Source organism: Bison bison, unplaced genomic scaffold, assembly GCF_000754665.1.
Source record: "Bison bison bison isolate TAMUID 2011002044 unplaced genomic scaffold, Bison_UMD1.0 scf7180017864276, whole genome shotgun sequence".
Lineage (NCBI taxonomy): Eukaryota > Metazoa > Chordata > Mammalia > Artiodactyla > Bovidae > Bison > Bison bison.
This window is the reverse complement of record NW_011494848.1, coordinates 556,024-579,675: the sequence shown is the minus strand read 5'-3', so window position 1 is coordinate 579,675 and position 23,652 is coordinate 556,024. Positions and strand designations below refer to the sequence as shown.

The 23,652-nt window shown below is 42.3% G+C and overlaps 1 protein-coding gene and 1 long non-coding RNA gene across 4 annotated transcripts in view; one reads left to right on the top strand and one right to left on the bottom strand.

Annotated features, from left to right (window-relative positions):
* Positions 1 to 23,652, top strand: part of C2CD3 (C2 calcium-dependent domain containing 3) — a 128,615-nt gene that overhangs the window by 85,668 nt on the left and 19,295 nt on the right. For all 3 annotated transcript variants that reach the window (XM_010848851.1, XM_010848852.1, XM_010848853.1), the window contains 7 exons: positions 4,552 to 4,690; positions 6,153 to 6,217; positions 9,906 to 10,111; positions 11,093 to 11,226; positions 13,930 to 14,091; positions 17,507 to 17,727; positions 19,833 to 20,751. In XM_010848851.1, the coding sequence (XP_010847153.1) occupies positions 4,552 to 4,690; positions 6,153 to 6,217; positions 9,906 to 10,111; positions 11,093 to 11,226; positions 13,930 to 14,091; positions 17,507 to 17,727; positions 19,833 to 20,751 (1,846 nt within the window). The remainder of the gene's footprint in view (positions 1 to 4,551; positions 4,691 to 6,152; positions 6,218 to 9,905; positions 10,112 to 11,092; positions 11,227 to 13,929; positions 14,092 to 17,506; positions 17,728 to 19,832; positions 20,752 to 23,652) is intronic.
* LOC104995112 overlaps positions 14,099 to 23,652 on the bottom strand; it is a 24,318-nt gene continuing 14,764 nt past the window's right edge. The window contains exons 2-3 of the long non-coding RNA XR_826036.1: positions 20,926 to 21,055; positions 14,099 to 14,324 (exon numbers count right to left, since the gene is read on the bottom strand). This is a non-coding gene — a long non-coding RNA (uncharacterized LOC104995112). The remainder of the gene's footprint in view (positions 14,325 to 20,925; positions 21,056 to 23,652) is intronic.

The window sequence follows — 23,652 nt, the reverse complement described above, 5'->3', positions numbered from 1 at the left end:
GCTTCCCTCTTATTCAGTGAACTTGCTCCTCGTCCTTCAAGAGTAAACTAGATGATACTAACACTTTGCAGCCTACTGACCACCTCTATTAGTAGAATACTTTCCTCTCTGTTCCCAAAACTTGCTTATTCCACCACCATCCCTACACAGGTTTCCTCCTTCGTATCACTTATTATTCTGTACTGAAAATGTTTCTTAATGTGTCTCTCCTTAGGCTGTCTGTTCCCTGGGGACAGGGACTGTGTGTTTATTTCTGTATCTCAATACCTGTGTCTTCATGATGCAGCTAAGCAGGCATAATGTCCTTTTGTTTGTGAATACGACACTCACTGCCTCTTGTATTTCTGGCATGAGTTACAAATCTGTAAATCACTTGTTCTTTTGCCTCTTTCTGTTTAGCCAGGGCAGATTAAGCATCTCTTGTCTCCCAAGTTCTACTCTCACAGTGACAAGCCCATATAGTCCTTCCCCCGCAAATATTGATGGTTCACTCAGGCTCTGTGCTGGGCCCTTAGTGTACAGACCTGCACATCATCTCTCTGAAATGTACTTCCAAATGATGATATAATAGAAAGACTTCTGGAATGGGATTCAGAAGACTGGCTTCTGGCCCTAGCTAAGCCATTAACTTATATAGTGACTTTGGGCAACCCATTTCTCTTTTCCTCGACTGTGAAATGTAATAGTCTTATAAGATCATCTCTAAGCATATGGAGCTGAGGCCAGCATATCCCACGCTGTGAGTCAGCTATAAATTGCCAAGTTCTTATGAAAATTCTGGGTAGATGCTTCCTTAATATCCAAATTGACCGTCCTGCCTTCAGCAGTGTTCTCAGTGTGTCCATCCCTCTCATGCCTTAGAAGCATCTTCATTGATGAAGGGAACAAATGACTCTTTAGTGCAAAGCTGAATGCAGAGGCTCATAAACAGCCCTGAATTATGCCTTACACCTGAGACAGTGTAGTCCCCACTGTGGTCCTGGTTCTGAAATACAAGAGTTTCTTGGATACTTTTGTTGAAAAAACTCTGAGGAACCTTCAAGAATCAGCTTCAGTACTCATAAGATAGACATGACGAGTATCTCTCGCCCTGTCTTACAGATGAAGCCATCAAGGAACAGAGAGGTAAAGTGATTTGAGGTCATCTAAATTATACCCAGTGAAAACCCAAACCATCCTCAGTATCATCAGCCTTTAGAGGTTCTCTTTCAACTACCCAGGCAGGGTTAGAGGTCCTTCTGCGTTCCCACAGCCCCCTGTGCTTTTGGTATAGTCTTTATCGTATTATATTATAATTATCTGTTTTTGTCTGCCTCCAGATCAAGAATCAGATCTGACTCATCTGTGCATGTAAGCCACAGAGCAGGTGTCAGTTAATGATAGCTTAACAAAACTGAGCTAAGTTTTTATTAATGTACAAATCTGGGCATTGCTTGAGGGAAAGTTTCCATCTATTTACTCCAGGCCAGAGGGAGAGCTTTTCTTTTAACCAGGTAGAATTAATTAGAACTATTGCAATGGAATATCCCTGGAATAGGAGTTAGGAAACCTTCCAGTTGACCAGATGTGTGACGAGCAAGCCACTTTACCTCTCTGTTCCTTGGTTGCCTTGTTTGTAAACTACAGATAGAGATAAATCACTATCTTATGTGATTTTCAGGGATGTTATCAGCACAAATTTAGTGTTGATAAGAAAACTTATCAACACTAAAATAAGGAGTTATGGGACTTCCCTAGTGGTTAAGATTCTGAGCTGCCGATGCAGGAGGCACTGGTATGATCCCTAATCAGGGAACTAGATCCTATATGCTGTGTGGTACAGCCAAGAGATTTTAAAAATTAAAAAATAAGGAGTTATTATTTTAATCTCATTGGAGAAATTATACCATTTTTGATGCATAAAACTACTACTTTCCACACTTAGGTGAAACACAGAAAATTCAGTGAAAACTCTTAAATGGTAAAGGTGGCTCATCTCAAGTCCTCTTAACGGCTCTCAGTGTGTGTCCCAATTCAGTAGGAGGTATAGCGGTTTTCATCTCGGCTGCCTCCAAAAGTATTTCAGAACTTGACCTTTTTCAGGAAGGTAAACAGGCCCAGCCAGATTTCCAACTGCAAGGGGAGAGCCAGGGAAACCTGATAGACTTGCTCTCCCAAACTGATTTCTTTATCACCTGCCTGTTTGGCTGAAAGGAGTGTTTCTGTTCAAGACTGAATAAGGAACAATTTTTTCCAAAGTAGAAATAGTATTTCTGTTTCACGGCCTCTAGCAAATCGCAGCCTCAAAAATAGTGAACCTAAAAAGAGAGGGTTGAGGTATGAGAGAGAGATCTGGGCAGTATTGGTAGGTGTCTAGCATCATAGAATTTATCGTAGGTAATTACCGAAGTAATTTGAGGGTTTATGTTTCTGATAAAGAAACTTGATGCCCAGAGGGTCAGAGTGAAGCACCCAATATATCACGCTAAATCAGTGCAGAGTACACCAGAACCCAGGAGTCCTGTCTCCCAGAAGCCCAGGTGGTCCTCTCTGCTGACCTCTCAGTACTGGCCTGAGCAGATGCTGCTGTCCTCTGCAGGTGCCCCCTGCACGCATACGAGGCAGCATCTCTCTCTCCTCCTCTCTGTGTCTCCCATTTTTCTTAGTAGCTCTCTCTTCTTCAGCCCTGGCAACCTTCTCAAACCAAGGGCAGCAGGGAGTCTGCAAACCATAAGAGCTGTGGGCCTGCTCTGTGCATTTAGGAGACTCTTAGTTTAGTGAGGGAAACATAGACACAGATTATTATAGAGTCTCCCTTGCTGTGAGGATTTATGACATTTTATTGGAAGAAATCAGTTGAGAAACTTGAGACCTACTAAAAAAATGGGAGACAGAGAGAGGGGGGTGAGACTGAGAAAGAGAGAAATGGAAGCTACGGCAGGGAGAGTCTAGCTGCCAGAAACAACTTGCTCCAGCTGTTTTAAACAGAGAGAAGTTTAATGTAGAATGTTAAGGTATTCAAGTTACTGGAAGGGCTCAGGGAGTTGGCTCTAGGCTAAGCTTTTAGGAAAGAACCAGTAGATCTTTTAAGTTAGAAATAACAGTGCCAACAGTGCAGTCCAGGGATCAGGAAATCATCTCTATTACCATTATTACCTCTGGGGACCCAGTGACACAACCCCAGAGCAGGAGACTCAGTGTCATCCATGCTAGTAGCAGATGGAAAAGGAACATGGCCTCTGCCTCCCGTCTGCCTTCCAAATCTGTTGTAATGGCGTCTAATACATAGAGACCAGTATGTATCCATCCATTCTCTAGCACAGCAGAGTCGTGACCCTTTCAATCTCTACAGTAAAGGAATACAAAACAGTAAAAGTAAGTGAGGGTGGATGCTGAGCAAGTCAGTCCATGTAATACTGTAAAGTTTCATGAAAATAAAAAAACTTTTAAGACAATAGCTCAGTAGATAAAGGTAATATTAGTGTTATTCTGTACATTTCACATTAGTAATGATGAGTGCTGTTTTATTGATTTCTGTTAGCTATTCTTTGATTACTGCCATTTTATTAGAATCATTTTTTTTCCTGCTCTTTCAAGAATATGCTTGTAAACTGGTTTTACCAGGTTGTAGCCAGTCTGTCTATACCCTAGTTTTTTTCATCTATATAATGAGAATAATAATATCTTCCTCATAGGTTTTTTGAAAGGATTAAATGAGTTAATACATATATAGTTCTTAGAAGAATGCTGGCACACAGCAAGAGATATATGTTATCTACTACTATTATTTTTAAGGTTATATACTATGTGACTCCATCTGTGTGATAAATTTTTTTATAATTTTATTTTTATTTATTTTTGGCTGAGCTTCGTTGCTTCATGGGCTTTTCTGTAGCTGCGGTGAGCAAGGCCTCCTCTAGCTGCAGCGCGCAGGCTTGTCGTTGCGGTGGCTTCTCTTGTTGCAGAGCACAGGCTTTAGAGCCCACAGACGTCAGTAGCTGCAGCTCGTGGGCTCAGTAGTTGTGGCACATGGGCTTAGTTGCTCCACAGCATGAGGGATCTTTCCAGACCAGGGATCGAACCCACGTCTCCTTCATTGGCAGGCAGATTCTTCACCACTGAGCCACCAGGGAAGCCCCGTTATTTATTTTTAATCCTTACAACATCCGAGGAGATGTAAGTATCATACACGTCGTTTGAAGAGGGGGTGGCCAAAATAGGCCGTGCCCAAGGTCACACATTGCCGAAGTCACACAGAATGTGTGTGGCAGAGCTGTCATTGATCATCGGACTTTTAAGTCCAGGTTCTTTGTAGTTCTGTCTTTTTCCTCTTAATCCAGTGTTTTCCATCATCCCACAGAGTACAAGGAGATGGGAGAAGTTGTTTCTTGCTGGATGGTATTTATGAACTGAGCCTTGAAAGAACAGTTTCAATAGCAGAAACATTTCAGACACAGGGACCCAAAGGTAGAACATAGTAATGGTTCTTCTTGTGCCTGTATAATGAGAGGCTTCCAGCACATTCTTTTTTGGTGGCCTAAAGTTTAGTCACTTCACTGTTTCCTATTTCAGGGAGCCCCTTGACACAGCGGAAAGTATCAATACCCAGCTGTTGTGTATCCTTTGTAACAGCTGATGAGCCATCTCCTATCTACACCCAAGTGGTTGAAAACACAGATTCCCCCATCTGGAATTTTCAACAGCAGTCAAGGTTTGTATTTTATGATGTACCATCAGCTTTCCAGAATCTGCTTTCTATTCCAAGAGACAGACTCAGAGTGAGGAATATAACAGACACTACAATACTGAGCAGACTTGGAGAACGCTTTCCTTATCAAACGATTATTTAATCCTAATGCTTATGAATTCACAGCTAGTGGTGGTTTAAAGGTTTTGCCATGGTGTTTTTTAACTCTACTCAGTACAACTCAAAAGTTATTCAGTGGAGTCCTCTTATTTGCTCTGCTGTGTTCTTGGGCAGTGGGAATTAAAGACAGTGGATTAAGACAATCCCTGTAAATACCTCAGCTGAGTGTGAAAGAATGTATACAAGTTATCTAAGTGAAGAAGGTGGAGATCTCCAAAGGCTGTGGATTATGCATCTTTGGAAAAGATTTCTGGTGCAGTAGGAAGAGCCTGGGCTTTGAAACTAGAGAGACTTGGCCTCCAACCCCATCTCTGTCATTCACTAACTGTGTGAACAAGTTGCATAACATTTCTGTGCCTCAGATTCATCATGTGTAAAGTTGAGGTAATTTTTACAGAGTTATTGTGAGGTCCAAATTACATGAAATTTAGGAGTATTATCTCGTGGTACATGGTAGGTACATAACAAATGTCAGATCTGATTTGAAAGCTCAGAAACAGAGGACTTGGAGCAGTCCTGTCACCCATGTGGCCCGCAGCTCAGAGGTGGGCGCTGGCACAGAGGCCTGCTGCTCAGGGCTCTCCTCCCTTTTCTGCTGTTACTATTTCATCATTATTAAAAGTGTGAGTTCTGTTACTAATTATTGTTAATATTATCTTTACACTGCACCACCTTTTGTAAAATTTAATTCTTGTCCACCAACACTAGCCACACACATGGTATCTGATCTGCTATTTTCTCACAGTGTTTATGTACCTAGCTGAGTCTCAGCAGTTGCTCACATGTTCAGTGTTTTTGAAATTTGAGAGGTTGACCTGAGTCAGGAGCTCTAACTGCAGTGACAGTTCAGTACTGTCTGTGGTGAGCTACTGGAAATTACAGAAATTCTGGCCATAATGGCCAGTACTTTATCTAAAATATCAAATCTGCCTCCAAATGTAGGCAGTCAGAGGGCTAAGCCCAGCGTAGGTGCTCAATGAACATTCTTTTCCTCTCTTCTCACCGCCTCCACCTACCACCACAAGACATGAGAAGAATCCTTACCTGTTCCAATAAAATGGGGGCCACTGGTGTCAGGGGAAAGAATACCACATCCGGGTGGCGTGTTTTCAGTTCTTGACAAGTTACTAGTTACATCACCTCTCTGAACTTCCATCCCCTGCTTTTAGAGGATAAAAGTATATCCTAGAAGATGGTCCTGAGCATGAAAGGAAAATGATTTGCAAACTTTAAGATACCCTTCAAGTCTGGATTTCACTAGCGAAGCTTCCTACACGTAATTTATGGTGCTTGTTTTACTCACTAGGCTTTCGAAAGAGCTTCTTTTGGACCCACAACAAACTCTGGTCTTCAAAGTTTGGCATAAAGGAGGTATGAACTGTTTCTTTGGTTGTAAAATAAGTCCACATCTTATTAATTTGCCAATCTTTTTCTTTTTTTAACCAAGTAAAAGCGTGACACCGATGGTGCTGGGAACACACATGTGTGTTAGAGGTGATCCCATAGAATGGCATGTCATTCTCTGGTGGAGTTTAAATCCTTAGAGACCATATCATTTTGTTTGACTGCTTGCTTTGTTTTTATTAGTGAATGGCAGTATGCTTTTAATATCTCTAATCTTGTAAGGTAAAAATACAACTAGTTAGATTATATATATATAAAGACTGAGGCCCAAGAAAGTTTAGTGGCTTGACTAAAGTCATATATCTATTAATTGATGGAGCTAGGATTCAAACGCACTTTTTTTTTCTTTTCTTTTTTTGCCACACACAAGGTTTGCAGAATCTTAGTTCCCCGATCAGGGATTAACCCAGGTCCCGGCAGGGAAAGTGCCAAGTCCTAACCACTGGACAAATAGGGCATTCTCCTCAAACCCAGTTCTGACTGGCTGTTTAGCCTTTACCATTTGTACTTCCCCAGACTAGTAAGATTGAATAATTCAGAAAAATAAGGTGATTAGGACATTCAACTATCTCACAGCTCTTAGAAAATTTTGTCTCACTAAATCCCTCGTTACAAACCTAGCTCCCTTAAGATTCCTGCTGGATCTTGGTTTCCAGACCTTCAATGATTTTGAGTTATCTATAGCATCATAGTGTTTGCTTGCCCATAATGGGTAACCCTAAAACCTAATAAAGACCTGAGGGCAGGCAGGGGGTGAAGGAGGTGGACTCACCAGGCTCCCTTCTTGTGCTCCTCTTCGGGAGTGATGCCTCGGATCTGGTTTTGATCATTGGTCCCATGCTGCTGCCGAGGATTCCCAACCCTGCCCAGCCTCATTAGTGGGTCAGGAACTGACCATAATTTTGTTTTCTCTGAATCATTACAAGGAATTCCTGCTGTATTCAGCTCAGCACAGCACTCCTCTCTAGTTTTCTATTCCTGTCTTGTCTCTAAAGTATTCCAGAGATTGTCAAGCAGACCAGACTTTGCCTCAATTCAAGTTACTTCAGCAGGAAAAAAGAATAAACTTCAGTCCTATGCAGATCTGTATTCAAATCTTGGCTCTGCTATTTACAGACTGTGTGACCTGAGAAAATTGTTCTACCTATTTGATTCTTTGTTTCCTTATTTATAAAATTAGGATTAATAGAACCCTCAACGCAGGGTTTTTGATGAAGAAGGAAATAGCAACCCACTCCAGTATTACTGCCTGAAAACCCGATGAACAGAGGAGCTTGGCAGGCTACAGTCCTTGGGGTTGCAAAGAGTTGGACACGATTTAGCAACTGAACAATAACAACAACAGTTTTTGTAAGGGTTAAAGATAATTATATAAAGTATTTGGGGCAAATTGGCATGTAGTAAATGGAGCTATTTTTATTATTATGCCTACTATGTGTAAGTACAGTGCTAGGGCTGTTAGGTATGGAGATGAAGAAAATACATTCCCTACCTTTCAGGACCTCTAGACAATCGTGTAGAACCCCGGTGTAAAGGGGGACAGAGCTCATCCAGCTCTGTCTTTCAGTGTATATAGACTTACTTAACTCCATCCTTTTCTTAACTCCATCCTTTCCACACAGATTGAAGGAACCTATTGTAAAAGGTACTCAGACCAGACCAAGCTATGTTCAATAAATATTTGAGTTCCTACTCTGTGCCAGGAACTGTGCAAAGTGATGGGGATACAAAGGTAAAACAAGACACATAGGGTGCTCTGGTAGCAGACATCTAACCCAGACTTAGGATGTTAGAGAAGGCTTTGAGGGGCATACCTCTGAGGGGAAATGAACGGACTTGACATTGGATGGTCAGAAGGGATAGCAAATACAAAAGCCTAGAGTAAAGAAAGAGTACAAGGGAAGTTCAGGATCACTGGAACATAAAAGTGCAAAGGGAGAATGGGGGATTGACTGCTAAATCTGATATTAAATTTAACTTACAGGGGACTTCCCTGGCGATCCAGTGTTTAAGACAGCACTTATACTGCAGAGGGTGTGGGTTTGACCTGGGATAACTGTATGCTTCATGGCGCAGCCAAAGAAAAATTTTTTAAATAATAAATTTAAGTTGCAGCTTGTGGGGTTTCAGTTCACTGACCAGGGATTGAACCTGGGCCACAGCAGTGAAAGCCCAAAATCCTAGTCTTTAAGCAACCAGGGAACTCCTGATTTTTTTTTCTTGATGATCAATTTAGCCAGATTTCTCCTCCACTATGTTTAGGATGAAGTGCTTTCATGTTAGACAGAACCTTCAAGTGGGGTTGCCTAAAGTTATTATATAACAAGAACAGGTTACATCTTTGATAACCAAAGAGAGCAAGATTAGCTTTCTTTGAAAAGCAAGAATATCTTTGGAGAACAAATCAATGGCTTCCCATCATTCTTCACACCCAGTGGGTAAGAATTACATGACCCCTCCTCTGGGGAACACTACTTCAAGTGTTCCTGTAATCTAAGACTGTCCAAGTTAAAGAGAATCTTAAATCTGGTTCAGCACTTCTCCTATATTTGAAACTTGAGGCCCAGGAAATTAGAATAATGTGTTTTCAAGTCAAAGCCACATTTAGATTTGCGGTTGTAGTACACTGCTTCTTAGCCTCACTCTACAGTGGCCAGTTCACACATGCTCTCAGTGGGTGTCTTATCAAGTTCCTGTAGGGTAGAAAGATATGCCAGGTATGGAAAGTTTAGGGAACATAAAGTGAGTTATACTTGGTCTCAGCTTCTAGGTAGGTCCCAGTCTAGAGAAGAGAAAACTGTAAACAAATGTTAGACAGTGTGTGATGAGTCCAGTGTCAAAGGAATTGGGAAACTCGTGACCACTCTTCTTGAAAATTTGCATTCCTTGATTTATTCAGCATCTTGAAGACTGAGAATTGTGTCCGTGTTTGGTAGAACCATTCCTTGTTTCAGAGTGTAGGGAGTGGAGCCTATACAAAACAGGAGCATGTAAAGGCACAGGGGTCTGTTTGTCCTCAGCTACTTTCATGTCAGAAGTGAGAAGCAGTAAATCTGAAAATAAAGGTCATTGCATGGTAGCTCGTCCAACCAAGAAGGGGTCTTCTCTGTCATTAAGAGCAGCCTGAACCCAAACTCATTTTGTACCCTGTACTGGTTTCTTAGGGGGTTGTTTGTCGTGTGTGTGTCTATGTGTGTGTGTGTGTTCTTAATTAAACATAATACATGTGTATGTTATAGAAAATTTGAAAAATACAGACAACTATAATTAAGAACATGCAAATCATTCATAATTCCAAGAGTGTTGGTCTTTTAAGTGATTTTTTTCAAGACCCACTTCCCTAAGGAAAATCAGTGAGACCTGATGCCCTAGGGAGAAGAACAAGTGTCTCTTATGTTTAAGGGATGTTTTCCAGTTGCCTATATCAAGAGGACAGAGCTCAACCCAGCCAGCTTTTCCCTACCATACAAAACAATATACAGTAGTTCGAAAACAGGCTATGGTTGCCAGTCTCTTACCCTCGTTATCTGTATTCTCTGTTGATTGTGGAATCACTGCCCCCTCCCACCCCCTAAATCACCTCTGTGTGCCACCTCAAAGCCCAGTGGCAGGACGTGCCTGGCCACACTGCCCAGCTTTTCTTTCTCCCCCACAGATGAGGAGAGGGTGATTGGCTTTGCCTCTGTGGACCTGTCCCCGCTTCTCTCTGGCTTCCAGTTTGTCTGTGGCTGGTACAACATTACAGACTTCAGTGGAGAGTGCCAAGGGCAGATAAAAGTTGCTATCTCCCCTTTGGAGAGTTTGGTTCATTTCAAAGAAGAAAGGCAAGCAAGACGTGAGGTGGAGAACCCAGGATCACTGGTATGTATCTTTATTCACATCCTTAACCAATAAGGTTCTACTGAGCAAAACCTACAAGAAGATAATTTACATGTGTTTGGTACTTTGCAGTGTACAGAATGCATTTCTGTTTTGTCATGACTTCATGACCTGTTGGGGTGAAAATGTTCTGAAATTACATGGTGGTGATGGATGCTATTGAAAAACCACTGAATTAAACACTTACTTTCAAAGGGTGAATTTTATAACACATGCATTAAATCTCAATTTTTTTAATAAAATAAGGTTAGATACAGTGGAATCTGGAAACCATATTAGATAAACTTTTTAAAAATAAAAGTTACATTAACATCTTTGGTCTCTTAAAAAAATTAAAAAGAGAAAATGGGAAGAAGGAAATTGATGATAGTAAGTATAAACAACTCTTTGAGGGAGTTTAACTGTAAAGGAAAAGAGAATTTTCCAGACTGTCCAAGATAGGGGAGCTCTGTCAAGAGAAGACTGTGTCATGCATGCCTGATCCAGGGTTTGGCAGAGAGGGGTTCAGTAAATATCAGATGAGTTACTGAGTGAATAAATGCATGCATGAGAAAATGGTAGTTTAAATGATCCCCTTTGTAGGAGGGCCTTTTCTTTACATCAACCCGAGTAATCATGAGATAAAAACTATCACAGCCAGAGTATCCTCACATGTAAAGAAAATGTAAGATGTCCAGCCAGGGGTTCACAAACTAGATGGAGGAAACAAGAGCATAAATAAAAATAAAGCAACTTTTAAGAAGCAATCTGACATTGTAGTTTGTAAAATGGGGATCATAATAGTACCTCCCTTATAAGAGTGTGATATTTAAATGAGAAAATACATATAAATTGCTTGGTACAGTGTTCAACAGAAAATAGTAAGTTATACATATACAATAAATTTTACAAATTTATTTATACTGCTTTGTTGCAAAAGGGTTTGTGACATCCAGTGTGCCGTTTTCCTCATTGCTTCCGCAGATCCCAGTCTACACTGCCTTCTCCTTCCCTGCCTCTGCTGTGTATGCTGCATTCCCTGGCTGCACTGCGGGACAGCCTCCAGAACTGCCCGCTCACCCCTCATCAAAGGAGGCTGATTTCTCCTCTCCTGGGACGTGAGTGATTTCTTGATGACAGGAAGAGATGGGGTCTGGAATGGAAGTGTGCAAACTAGCTTATCATTTCTCTTTCTTTTATTAGAGGAAAAAATGAGAAACAGGCAAAGACTAGTGACCTTCTTTCATAAGCCCAGGGAATCCCAAGATCATATGAAAACAAAATTTTTATAAAATTAGGTACTAGAAGTTTTACTGCTATCAAAAGGGTAACTTCAGTGCAAGGGACTCGTTTCTCCTCAGAGGCCTTGAACCTTCATGCCTAAAATCAGTCATCAGCTACATGAGAAACATATCATGACCTTCCCCCTCCCAAACCTACGTGCCAGGTTATTGTGTAAAAAGCACCCAGTGTTCTCATTTCACCAAACTAACTGGGTGTGCATGGATATTAGGGCTGGAGTGCATTTCATCCTGTCAAAGGATAGGATCTAAGATTTAAGATTGCTTCTTTCCACCCCACTCTCCTCAGGCCCTAGTACCATTTGGCATCCCTCTGCCTCCATCAGTCTTTACTGTGTCTCTCTCTCCACTTTAGGGAGAAGGCAAGGGATCATGTAGCAGCCACTCCTACAGTAGCAGTTACTGAAGAGACCATTTGTTCCAGGAAAGATGCTCTTATACTGCTTAGCCACGCCAAGGCCTGTCTCAGTGCTATGTAGCTTTTCCACCACATGAAGAGAGCCTCTGCGTAAAAGGAGCCCGTGTGTCTGTGAAGCCCTAGTTTAGAAAATTTCTGTTACCTGTTTTATAGATGTTACGTTGACCATTGCTAGTCAATGAGACAGTCAAAGGACTCTCAAAATAATTATGCTGAGAGAGAAAAGCTAGACAAAGAGTACATTGCATGTGATTCCATTTGTATAAAATTCTAGAAAATGTATACCAATCTGTAGTGACAGAAGGCAAATCAGTCTTCGGCCATACCACCCTGAACGTGCTTGATCTGGTTTCTCATCTCAGAAACTAAGCTTGAATGGGAGAAAGCAAATCAGTGGTTGCCTAGAGACAAAGCAGGATGAATGGAGTGGGCAAGAGGGAGGAATTATGAAAGGAGGAAACTTTTAGGAGTGAAGGATATTGATATGGTAACGGTTTCCTTAGAGGTACATTTGTGTCAAAACACATCATACTGTACTCTTTAAATATGTGGTTTATTGTATATCAGTTCTACCTTGGTAAAGCAGTGGTTCTCAGACATTTCCACTTCAGAATCCTTTTATACTCCTAAAAATTACTGGTGACCTCAGAGAGGTTTGTTTCTGTAGGTTTTAACTATCAGTTTTTACCGTATTATAAATTTAAACTGAGAAACTTTAATGTCTTACAGTTCTTTTAATTTTTATTGAAATATAATTGATTTACAATATACAATTTTATTGAAATATAGTTGATTTACAATATCATGTCAGTTTCAGGTGTACGGCACAGTGATTCAGTTATTCCTTTGCAGATTCTTTTCTCTACAAGTTATCACAAAATGTTGAGTATAGCTCCCTGTGCTCTACAGTAGGTCCTCACTTTTTTTATTTATTGGCTGTGATAAGTCTTCACTGCTGCACATGGACTTTCTGTAGTTCCCGTAAGTGGGGCCTAGTCTTTGTTGCAGTGTGTGGGCTTCTCACTGTGGCGGCTTCTCTTGTTGTGGAGCACAGGCTCTAAGTGCACTGCCTTCAGTAGTTCTGGTGCGTGGGCTTAGTTGCTCCTCAGCGTGTAGGATCTTCCTGGCTACTAGGGATGGAACTGGTGTCTTACATTGCAAGGTGGATTCTTAACCACTGGATCACCAGGGAGGCCCTATCTTTTTTTTTCTTTTTTAATGTTTTTATTTTTTTGGCCTCGCCATGTAGCACGTGGGATCTTAGTTTCCCAGTGAGGGATCAAACCCATTCCCCCTGCATTGGAAGTGCAGAGTCCTAACTGCTGGACCACCAGGGAATTCCCAGTTATCTATTTTATATATAGTAGTGTGTATATATATTAGTGTGCTAGTTTTATATATATATATATATATTAGTTTTATATATATTAGTATGCTAATCCCAACCTTCTAATTTATCCTTCCACCACCACCCCAAATTGAGAAATTTTTAAAGCATAATATATAAAATCAGTTGTGTTTCTATATATCAGCCATGAATGATCCAAAATCAAATTGAAAAAATGAGTAGATTTACAATACCATCAAAAAGAATAAAATACTTAAGAATAAATTTAACCAGAAAAGTGCAGAACGTATTCTCTGAAAACTATAAACCATTGTTGAAAAAAATTAAAATTCTAAATAAATGGAAAGATATCTATGTTCATGGATTGGAAGACTTAATATTGTAAAAATGACAGTATTTCCCAAATTGATCTATAGATTCAACATACTCCCTATATCACAAGTCCCTGCTGGATTTTTTATGGAAATGGGCAAGCTAGTCCTCCATAAATATTGTGGTTACTGTTATTTCAGATCTGTGTTTTTAAAAAATCGAGGCTATAAGGTAGAGAATTTATCAAAGGAGAATGAATAAAACTGAAGGCAGAATTACTCAGGAGGTAATTGTAATCCAAGCACTTGAGCCAGTGAAGCCAGAACTGTGGTGGTGGGGATGATCTGCAGTGCCGTGTCAGGAGGGTGAGTTGTTTGCTGTCACAAATTTATTGTTTTCTCATCGGTTGGGAATATATTTTGCCCCCACTTATTCTCAACAGAAGCGGTACCACAAGAAGCCAGGCATCACGCCATGAAGAGCATGTGCAGAACATCCGCCGATTCCATGAATCCCTGCAGCAGGCAGAGGCAATCTTGCCAAATGACGACAGACTGACCACATCGCCCTTGTCCTCGCGTACCTCCATTCTGACTTCTCTCAGGTGAGACTCTCCACCGAGAAAAGACACAGAGAACCATAGTGGAGCACAAGGTGGATGGGCAAAGGCAGCCTGCAGTATCTTTTCCATCAGCTGCCACTGCTCTGGGATGTTTTGCAGGGGCTTTTGTGTATGTTAATGTCAAGGTGGACCTGGAACCTCACAGGATTCTTCACAGATGAATCTGTCTCAGCTTGGGGGCGTCCATTCTTCAGGGGGCTATGGTACTGGCCCACCTATAAATACAGAAACTTTAGATGAGTCACTAAATAACCACCCTCACATCGACTCTACAATTTACAAACCTCGTCCTGCCTACTGTCTTTATCCTCACAACCACTGGGTTCTTCCAGACCAGCATCTGCCCTGTTAATGCTTCCCTGTCTCTTTCTTAGCTCAGTCAGCATCTGAGCCAGAAAAGCACTGTGAGAGTTGAAAGGATCTTTATAGATCATCTGGACCAGCCCCTGGATTACCTAGTAAGAATGGTGGTGCAGTGGGAAGGATTTGGCTTCAGAGTCAGATAGATTTGATTTCCAATCATGGCTCTGCCATTCCCAACAGAGGAGACAGCCATGTTGCCATTATAGTTATAACCATGTATGTATGATAAGAGTTCCAGATTTCCTGGCCAGGAGTACATGGAGGAATGAGTAACATTCTAGGTTGGCCATGGAAAGATACAAAGAAGTCACATTTGAACTGGTCTTTAAAGGAACAAGTCAACAAATGTGAAGGGCATTCTGTTCAGGAAAAAACTGTTGTAAGGAGCATGAAACAATAAGCCCAGTTTAGGAAAGCAGTGAAGTTAGAGTGAAGCTGAGCATAAGACATAAGGAGCAGGGCAAGTTCTGTGGGAGGCAGATTTGAAGGGCATTGAGCATCAGGCTGAGTTTGGACTTGATTCTCAAATGGAAAGGTATGGGGCTGGGAGGAGGAGAATGTGTGAAATTTGACAAAGCAAATATAAAACAGGATTTTTTTTTTGTAATTAATAACCTATTGTTTGATTTCATAAAACAAACTCAAAATGAAAGATTAGCAAAATCTTTTTTGGTGGGACATGGGTTAGAATGGACTGAGCAGTTGCACTGTAGACTGGGGAACTGCTCAAACTTGTAAGGAAGTAATATGTTCAGTTTCTCGGGTTAGTAAGATGCTGGAGACTGCAGGCCAAGTAAAACCATCAACAGTTTGGCTGCGTGTTATTAGATCATTCACATGACACACTGGAACCCAATGAAGAAAGAGAAAAAGGAGCTCTGCTTTGCCCTGGAGCAGTTTCTCAGCCTCAGCACCTTTGACGTCTGAGCATGGATTTTGTCTGTGGGGGCCTGTCTGCACATTGTAGGATATTTAGCGGCATCCCCGGTCTCTGTCCACCAAATGCTAGTAGCACTCCTCCCCCATGTGTGACAACCAAAAATGGCTCCATACATGGCCAGACGTCCCCTTGGGGTACAACCATCAGGCTACAAGCCACTGCCCTAGAGGAGTGGTTCTCAAAATTTAGTGTGTATCAGAATCACATGAAGGGCTTGTTAAAACAGTGATTGCTGGAACCCACCCATAAGTTCCTGATTCAGTAAGTCTAGGATGGGGCCCAAGAATTTGCATCACTCAGGTGACGCTGCCGCTAGTCCTATAGCCAGGTTTTGAGAACCACTGCCGGAGACAGATTCTCTACAAAATAGAGATGAAACAAGATACTGTCAATTTTGCATTACTTCTTTGGGTTCACGAAGCCCTAAAACAAGTGTTTCATTTGAGTCACAGCAATCCTGTGAGACCTGCAGGGTGAGTATTACTAAACTTTTTTCACAGATGAGAAAATTGCAGCTTGGTGTCAATAGGTTCCGTACCCAGAACTTCAAACAAGGGCAGTTGGGTTGGCATATTTTCTAAAGCTTCACCAAGTTTACATGTGTCTGCATGCTCCTACTGCAGGTATCTAATCTGTGTAGCATAAACCCAGATATAAACACCTAAGTAAATCTGTGATTTGATAGAGTTGTGGCTTCTAGTAATAGAATAAGGATCAGCTTTGTCCTCTCATTTAATTTAGATTCAACTCTAAGATACGCAGACTCTTCTTAACAAAAGGATAGAAAGACTGTTTACTTCACAGGGGGTTAATGTCTGTGTTGTGCCAGTTGTGCCAAGCACATTGAGAAACGTAGAGAAATAGAGAAGTTTGATATACTGTCTTCTGTTACCAGATGCTCATGGCCTAAGCAGGGAAGCTAAACTGACATATAATGAAAAACCTAAGGGAAATTTTAAGGCAGGAGGTTAGATGCCAGGAGTGAAGGAGTTGAAGGGAGAGGTGGTCCACTGATTTGGGGCAGTGGACTCTGAAAGGGAGAGCTGTGACCTACACCTTAAAAAGTGAATAGGACAGGGACAGAGAAGAGAGCAGCTTGAACTCACGTTCTGGCACGCAGAGGTATGAGGCAGAAATGAGCCCAGTTGGAACAGAGCCTTTACTATAATGGAAAAAGCGTAAGTCTTGGAGTTCCAGTTTCTGAGTAACTGTGTGCTACTGCGTGTCTGGACAAATCATTTAAATTCTCTGAACCTCACATTCCTTATTTGTAAAACAGTAATTGCTGGCCTCATCTGGTTGGATGAGTATTAAACAAGATAATGTATTTGAAAGCATAAAACATAAAATCCTATGCAAGTGAAGGTGATCATGGTTGGTGTGATTTCTCACTGGAATAGTAAGAATGAATGTGGCCCCATTAAAGACTTCTGAATTAAAGATTTTTAAGTCATTTATTCATGTCTGTTTATCCATGCAGCATTCATTTTTTGTGCCAACCACTGTCCTAGGTGCAGTAGATACAAAGGAGTCAGCACAGAGTTCACATCACATTAGGGGAAATTGATGTGAAACAAATCATGTGGTTGAAGAGTACAGAAGGAACTGTAGAGCACAGAGGAATGGCCCTTAAACCAACTTAGAGGGTCAGGGAAGGCTTGCTATAAGAGGTCACTTGCTTGAAGGATCAAGAATGGTTGTTGTTGTTGTTGAATCGCTGAGGCGTGTCCAGCTCTTGCAACCCCATGGACTGAAGTATGCCAGAAATGGTTTTAAGATAGTACGGATCAGTGGTAGCCCAGAGTTAGGGAAAGTGAGGACTGGAACGATGATAAGAATGGTTCCCTGTAAGGAGGTAGAATATTTGCTAGACATGAAAAGAGGAATTACATTAGCCAGACAGGAGGAGGAAATGTCCTTGGCAGTGGGATTGTAGTCGGTGAAGGATGAATTGGTGGATTGGAGAGAGATGGGCCCTTCTGTTAATAGATCAAGTAAGTTCCTAGCTCAAGCAATAGAATGTCAAAGGAACATAAAAGATGCTCATAATCCTAGTAAATGACCCTTTTGTCTTCTCCCTCTCTTCTTTTGCAGGAGGAATCTGAGTGAGCTAGATCAGATGCAGCGGTACTTCAACCAGAAGCTCATCAAGCCTTTGCTTCCCCTCAGCCCTCAGACGCACACTGCCATCTTGCAGTGCCAGGAGAGTCAGACGGACCGTCTTCGGCCAGCAGCCAGCAGCCTAGACCCCGAGAGCCAGTGCATCCTGGAGAAATCCAATAACCTGGTGTTGCAAGTCAGCTCCTTAATCACGGGTATGGCTCTTGTTGAGTTACTGTCACTGGGTGCTTATTCAGAAAGCATTTAAATGTGTGCAGACAAGCCCTTATGACAGATATAGACCAACAACTGTGACCATCGTACTTACTTGCCATCTTCCTTTTGGAAAGAGAAAATGTATGCAATGGAAAGAGTGCTGGACTAAGAGGCACGAGACCCAAGTTGAGTCCTTGGGGGTTTCTGGCACGGACGTACTATTTGACTCTGAGTATATGCTTTCCCTTCTTAAGCTTCAGTTTCCCCAACCAGAAAAAGGGTTGGGGGGAGTCAGTTAGATGATTTCTGCAGTGGCAGTTTCTGAACACATGCCACTGTATTTTCTGAAAAACTCAACCACAAACATTAAAAATTTTAATTCTCCAAGGCCAGAAGACTACATTTTTAGCAAGCATCCCAGATGATGCTAGATGTTGGTGGTCCACAGTCCACCCTTTCAAAAACCCCTTAAAATGGTAATTCTTGCTTTACTGCATTAAAATTATTGAGAGAACTTTAAAAAATCCAGATCCCAGTCTGCACTACAGGTCAAGTGTAGCAGAATGTCTGAGGGTGGGGCCTAGGCATCAGGATATTTCAAAACTCTCTGGGTAATTCTGTTGTGCAGCCCAAAAAGAGACTGCTCTAGAACAAGTATTTCCAACTTGCCTGAGCTTAAGAATCACCTGGGACACTTATTTTGAAATACGAATTCCTGGGTTCTGCTCTGCTCCTCTGAATCAGAATCTAGGGTTAAGGTCTGGAAAACTGTACGAAGCACACCCAGGGGAATACTGAGAAATCAACTAGATCAACATCTTTAGCCCTCACTTGGTCTCACTTTTGCTCAAGCAAAATGTGTAGATTCTACAGAGGGATGAGTAAGTTCAGTTTTTTCCCTTTAAAAGGAGGAAAAAAGCCACCATGGTTGCTATTAAACACAAATCTAATCTTCTCCCAGATATATAACCTGTTGGTAACCAGAACCACAGCAGTGTACTCTGTATTTAGCTTCCACTTGCTTGGAAATAATCAGTCAGCTCTTTATTGATCACCAACTATGCCAGACATTATTGTGTTTCTAGTTCCAGCATTACACAGTGGTGGATAAGACAGGCATTGTCTGTGCTTTCATCAAGCATACATTCTATAGTCAACCTAAGAAGCTGCCCCCCAGAAAGAAAGCATAAGAGCACAACAGAGGGAGGCTTGTTTGAGGTGGAGGTGAGCGTGGATTAGGGGAATCCCTTTAAAGGTTAGAGGTAAAGAGAGCAAGGAGAATCAAAGGCTTAAAGCCGAAGGGCCTTAAAGGCAAGCTTGGGGGTTTAATCTTTATTCTGGAAGAAAATGGGGAGTTCTAAGCAGGGAATGACAGAAGGAGAACTGATTTTCAAAAGGAGAGAATGAATGTTGAAAGGAGCTACTGATTGCCTTTGTATAGGCTCATTTATGTTCATTCATCTCATGTATTTTTTTCCCCATGACCCTGTGAAAAAGATGGTGTTTTATCACGTTGTAAAGATAAACAGACTCATGATAATTTGCTCATAACCACAAAGTTGACAAGTAACAGTAGAGATTTGAAGCCAAGATTGGCTCCAAAGCCTGTGCCCCTTTCACGCTGCCTCCATTCTCTCTGTGTATCTCCCTTGCCTTACCATTTGGGTGATGGGTATTTCCTTGCTTTTATTTTCCAAGTAAATAGTTCTACTAATTGTCATCAAATAGGTAAATAAGTGGATTCTCATTTTGGTTTTTGATATAGGTAATTACTGAAGTAAATGGAAGCTTGAACATGCCCACCAGGACTCCCAGCTCCCAAGAATTCCTGAGCATGAGCAGATAGTCTCTGAAAGCGTTTCCACAGATGTAACCACAGCTATAAATAGATTAGATTTTGGTCTTCTGATATTAGAATAAAGTGCTAGAAATTGTATTGCCTTGAATATAGTTTCACTGATTCTTGGGAGTGAATTAACTATTATCTTTGAGGTTTGTTCGAAGTCTGATTGCAAGACTCCATCTGAAACTGGAACCTGGTGTGGGAGAGTTGAGTGGTCTGTGGCCATACCTTGTAGTAAGAGTGATATCTGTTACTGTTCAGATCTGCAGACTCTCACCAGGAATTCTCAAGGATCTGTGAGTTCTCACCAAGCCAGGAGTAGAAGCAGAGAAGTCACCGCCCTCCCAGATGCTCAGGACAGAGGGACCATGCAAGAACGAAGCACAAGTCCAGACCTGCCATTGGCAAGAGCTCCAGATGAGGGCAGGAGCTCCCCACCTCCCTCCGCTCTTAAAGAGACTTCAAGTGGAAGAGGAAAGGTTCATGAGGCCCTGGAGCACACGGTACCCATCACAAAAATGCAGAGCACCGAGGACACCGAGGCAGGCCCCGCCTTCAGTGATGAGGACTATGAGGAAGACATCATCGAGCCCAGGACCCTCAATGAGATCACCACTGTGACAGACAAAACTAGCCCGTGGTCCAGTTTCACGTCAGATGCAAGTGGGGGCATGAGCCCTCAGCCTGATGAGGCCCAGAGGGAAGGCTTCTCTTGTCCTTCAGAGTCTTTCCCCAGAGAGGAGCTCAGGGTCAGAAATAGCTTTTTGTCCAGCCCGGAAAGGACTGTCAATGCCTACTTGCATAGGCAAGGTTCTCCAAGCCAAAGTACTGTGTCTTGTGAGGGTGTGGCCTCTAAGGCCAGGGTTGGAGAGCCTGCCTCAGCAGACCCACAGCTCACCTCCCACATGATCCTCTCAGGAGCCCAGCAGAGTGACACTTGTGTTGGATGGCGCTCACCAAAGGCGGACCAGGACCAGGGCCCAAAGCCACAGTCCCAGGCTAAGAAGGAAGTGGCCTCCGATGAGCTAAGTGACTCTGCTGATAGCTCCGAGAAATTCCCTCTGCAGCCAACATCCCAAAACAGAAGGGAAAACCATAAGGAACCACCCATCACCTGCCCTGACATCAGGCAGAAGCAGACAACCTCTGGGTCAGAGGTGTCCACAAGGCAGAGCCTCCTGTATCCTTTGGTGTTTCCCCCAAGTAGCCCCTTAAGCCATCTTTAGGCATTTTGGATGCTGGTATTTAGACCAGCCACATGAGTGATAAGTGTGCCCCCCCCTCCGCCCCCGCCCCCGCCCCAATCAAATGCACTCAGAGGCATGGGAATATTCCCTTCCTTCTGAAAACTCACCTTCACTAACCAGGTGCTGTGATTCTACCCTTATCATCGGGCCTCTGAAGCATAATGCTTTGCACTGAGTTTAGATGTTGGTAGCACATTCATTGGGCTTCCCTCATGGCTCAGTCGGTAAAGAATCCACCTGCAATGCGGGAGATAGGGTTTGATTCCTGGGTTGGGAAGATCCCCTGGAAAAGGACATGGCAGCCCACTCTAATATTCTTGGCTGGAGAATCCTGTGGACAGAGGAGCCTGGCGGGCTACAGTCCATAGGATCACAGAGAGTCGGAGTGACTAAGCACAGCACCTTCATTAGCCTATCCTAGCCTGATTAATTATTTGATTAATTATCTGATTAATTTCGGGTATTTTACACATGAAGGCAAAGCTCTGCATCTAAGGTATGAGACCGTTATTCTCAGTTGAAGTTTCAGGGGAGGGTATAGAGAAAGGGGAAGAAGAGTCCTACCAGTGATTGAGCATTTACCATGTGCTAGGTGCTTTACATACATTCCAAGTTCAGTTACCGCAAGTCTTTAAAGTCAGTATCGTGTTTTTGTTTGTGTTTTTTTTTTTTATATTTGTTTATTTTGGCTGCACTGGGTTTTAGTTGCAGCATGAGGGGTCTTTAATTGTGACATGTGGAATCTCGTTCCCTGACCAGGGATTGAACCCAGGCCCCCTGCATTGGGAGCTTGAAGTCTTAGCCACTGGACCACCAGGGAAGTCCTTAAAGTCAGTATCATTTCTGTTTTGCATGTAACAAAACAAAGACTAAGAATTATAGTGACATCTACTATTTAATTTTTTTTTAGGCAAGGGATGGGGCCAGATATAGGGGAAGTGGGTACCACTGAAATGGTCTTTGCCCACACCCGCTAGGATGGCAGTGTTGGTCAGGAGAAGTGTATCTAACACTCCCTCTCTTCCTCCTTTGAAATGCAGATGGGCATGTTATGGGGAAAGGAAACCACGTAGGACCATCAGTAACCCTCTCATCCATAGCCTAAACAGCTGATTGATCAGCTCACATGATATCCCAGTGACAAACGGGTTATCGCATGGCCAGTGGGGAAGCAGGCTGCCTTTGTGGTGCTTTGCAGTGATTTCTCTACTAGAAGTCAGGGACCTGGCTTCGACCCTTCAAGACCTAGCTCTTACTACTTGTATAACTTTAGGTATATAGTTTAACCCTTCTGAGCCTCGATTTCTTCACTTATAAGATGGAGGTGATAATCCCTTATCGGACTATATGCCCCAGGGAAGTCAAGGGCCCTGTCATTCTCTGTGTCCCCAGACATTGCACACAAAAAAGGTCAGTAATATAGACTGAAGTGAACTGTCCGTTTCACAGGATTCTTAAGAAAATCAAATGAGTGGGAACGTTTGTACATACCACACAGATACGATTCTGGATGCAAGACAGACAGAAACCTGAGGGTTGGGGAGTATGGGCTCAGGAGAGACTTAACCATGAAATGGCTGGAGGCTGAGCACTGCGAGCAGTCTGCTCGAGGTTCTTCCCTGCCTCATTCACCCTGGCTTCTAACGCTTCTGCCTCTGCAGTCAGTTTATGTGTGCTCAGAATTTAAGATCAGTGGAGGAGCAGTCACACGTGCCCAGGTCCTAAGCATACTGCTTTAATTTGGGCCTTCCAAACTACTCATTCTTCCAAAAAGTAAGGATAGCCAGGCCCTGTGCTGTGTAATTGCAGGCCCAAAAGCACAATTGTTAAAGTGCTGCAAATGCCAGCAATATGCAAATGCCACTCAATATGCCAGCAAATTTGGAAAACTCAGCAGTGGCCACGGGATGGAAAAGGTCAGTTTTCATTCCAGTCCCAAAGAAAGGCAATGCCAAAGAATGCTCAAACTACCACACGATTGCACTCACATGCCAGCAAAGTAATGCTCAAAATTCTCCCAAGCCAGGCTTCAACAGTATGTAAACCATGAAATTCCAGATGTTCAAGCTAGATTTAGAAAAGAGAGAGGAACCAGAGATCAAATTGCCAATATCCATTGGATCATAGAAAAAGTAAGAGAGTTCCAGAAAAACATCTCTTTCTGTTTTATTGACTATTCCAAAGCCTTTGACTGTGTGAATAACAACAGACTGTGGAAAATTCTTAAAGAGATGGGAATACCAGACCACCTGACCTACCTCCTGAGAAATCTGTATCCAGGTCAAGAAGCAACAGTTAGAACTGGACATGGAACAACAGACTGGTTCCAAATAGAGAGAGGAATACATCAAGGCTGTATATTGTCACCCTGCTTATTTAACTTATATGCAGAGTACATCATGAGAAATGCTGGACTGGATGAAGCAAAAGTTGGAATCAAGATTGCCGGGAGAAATACCAATAACCTCAGATACACAGATGACACCACCCTTACGGCAGAAAGCGAAGAACTAAAGAGCCTCTTGATGCAAGTGAAAGAGGAGAGTAAAAAAGTAGGCTTAAAGCTCAACATTCAGAAAACTAAGATCATGGCATCTGGTCCCATCACTTCATGGCAAATAGATGGGGAAACAATGGAAACAGAGGCTTATTTGGGGGTGCTCCAAAATCACTGTAGATGATGACTGCAGCCATGAAGTTAAAAGATGCTTGCTTCTTGGAAGAAAAGCTATGACCAACCTAGACAGCATATTAAAAAGCTTGGCCAACAAAGGTCCATCTAGTCAAAGCTATGGTTTTTCCAGTAGTCTTGTATGGATGTGAGAGTTGGACTA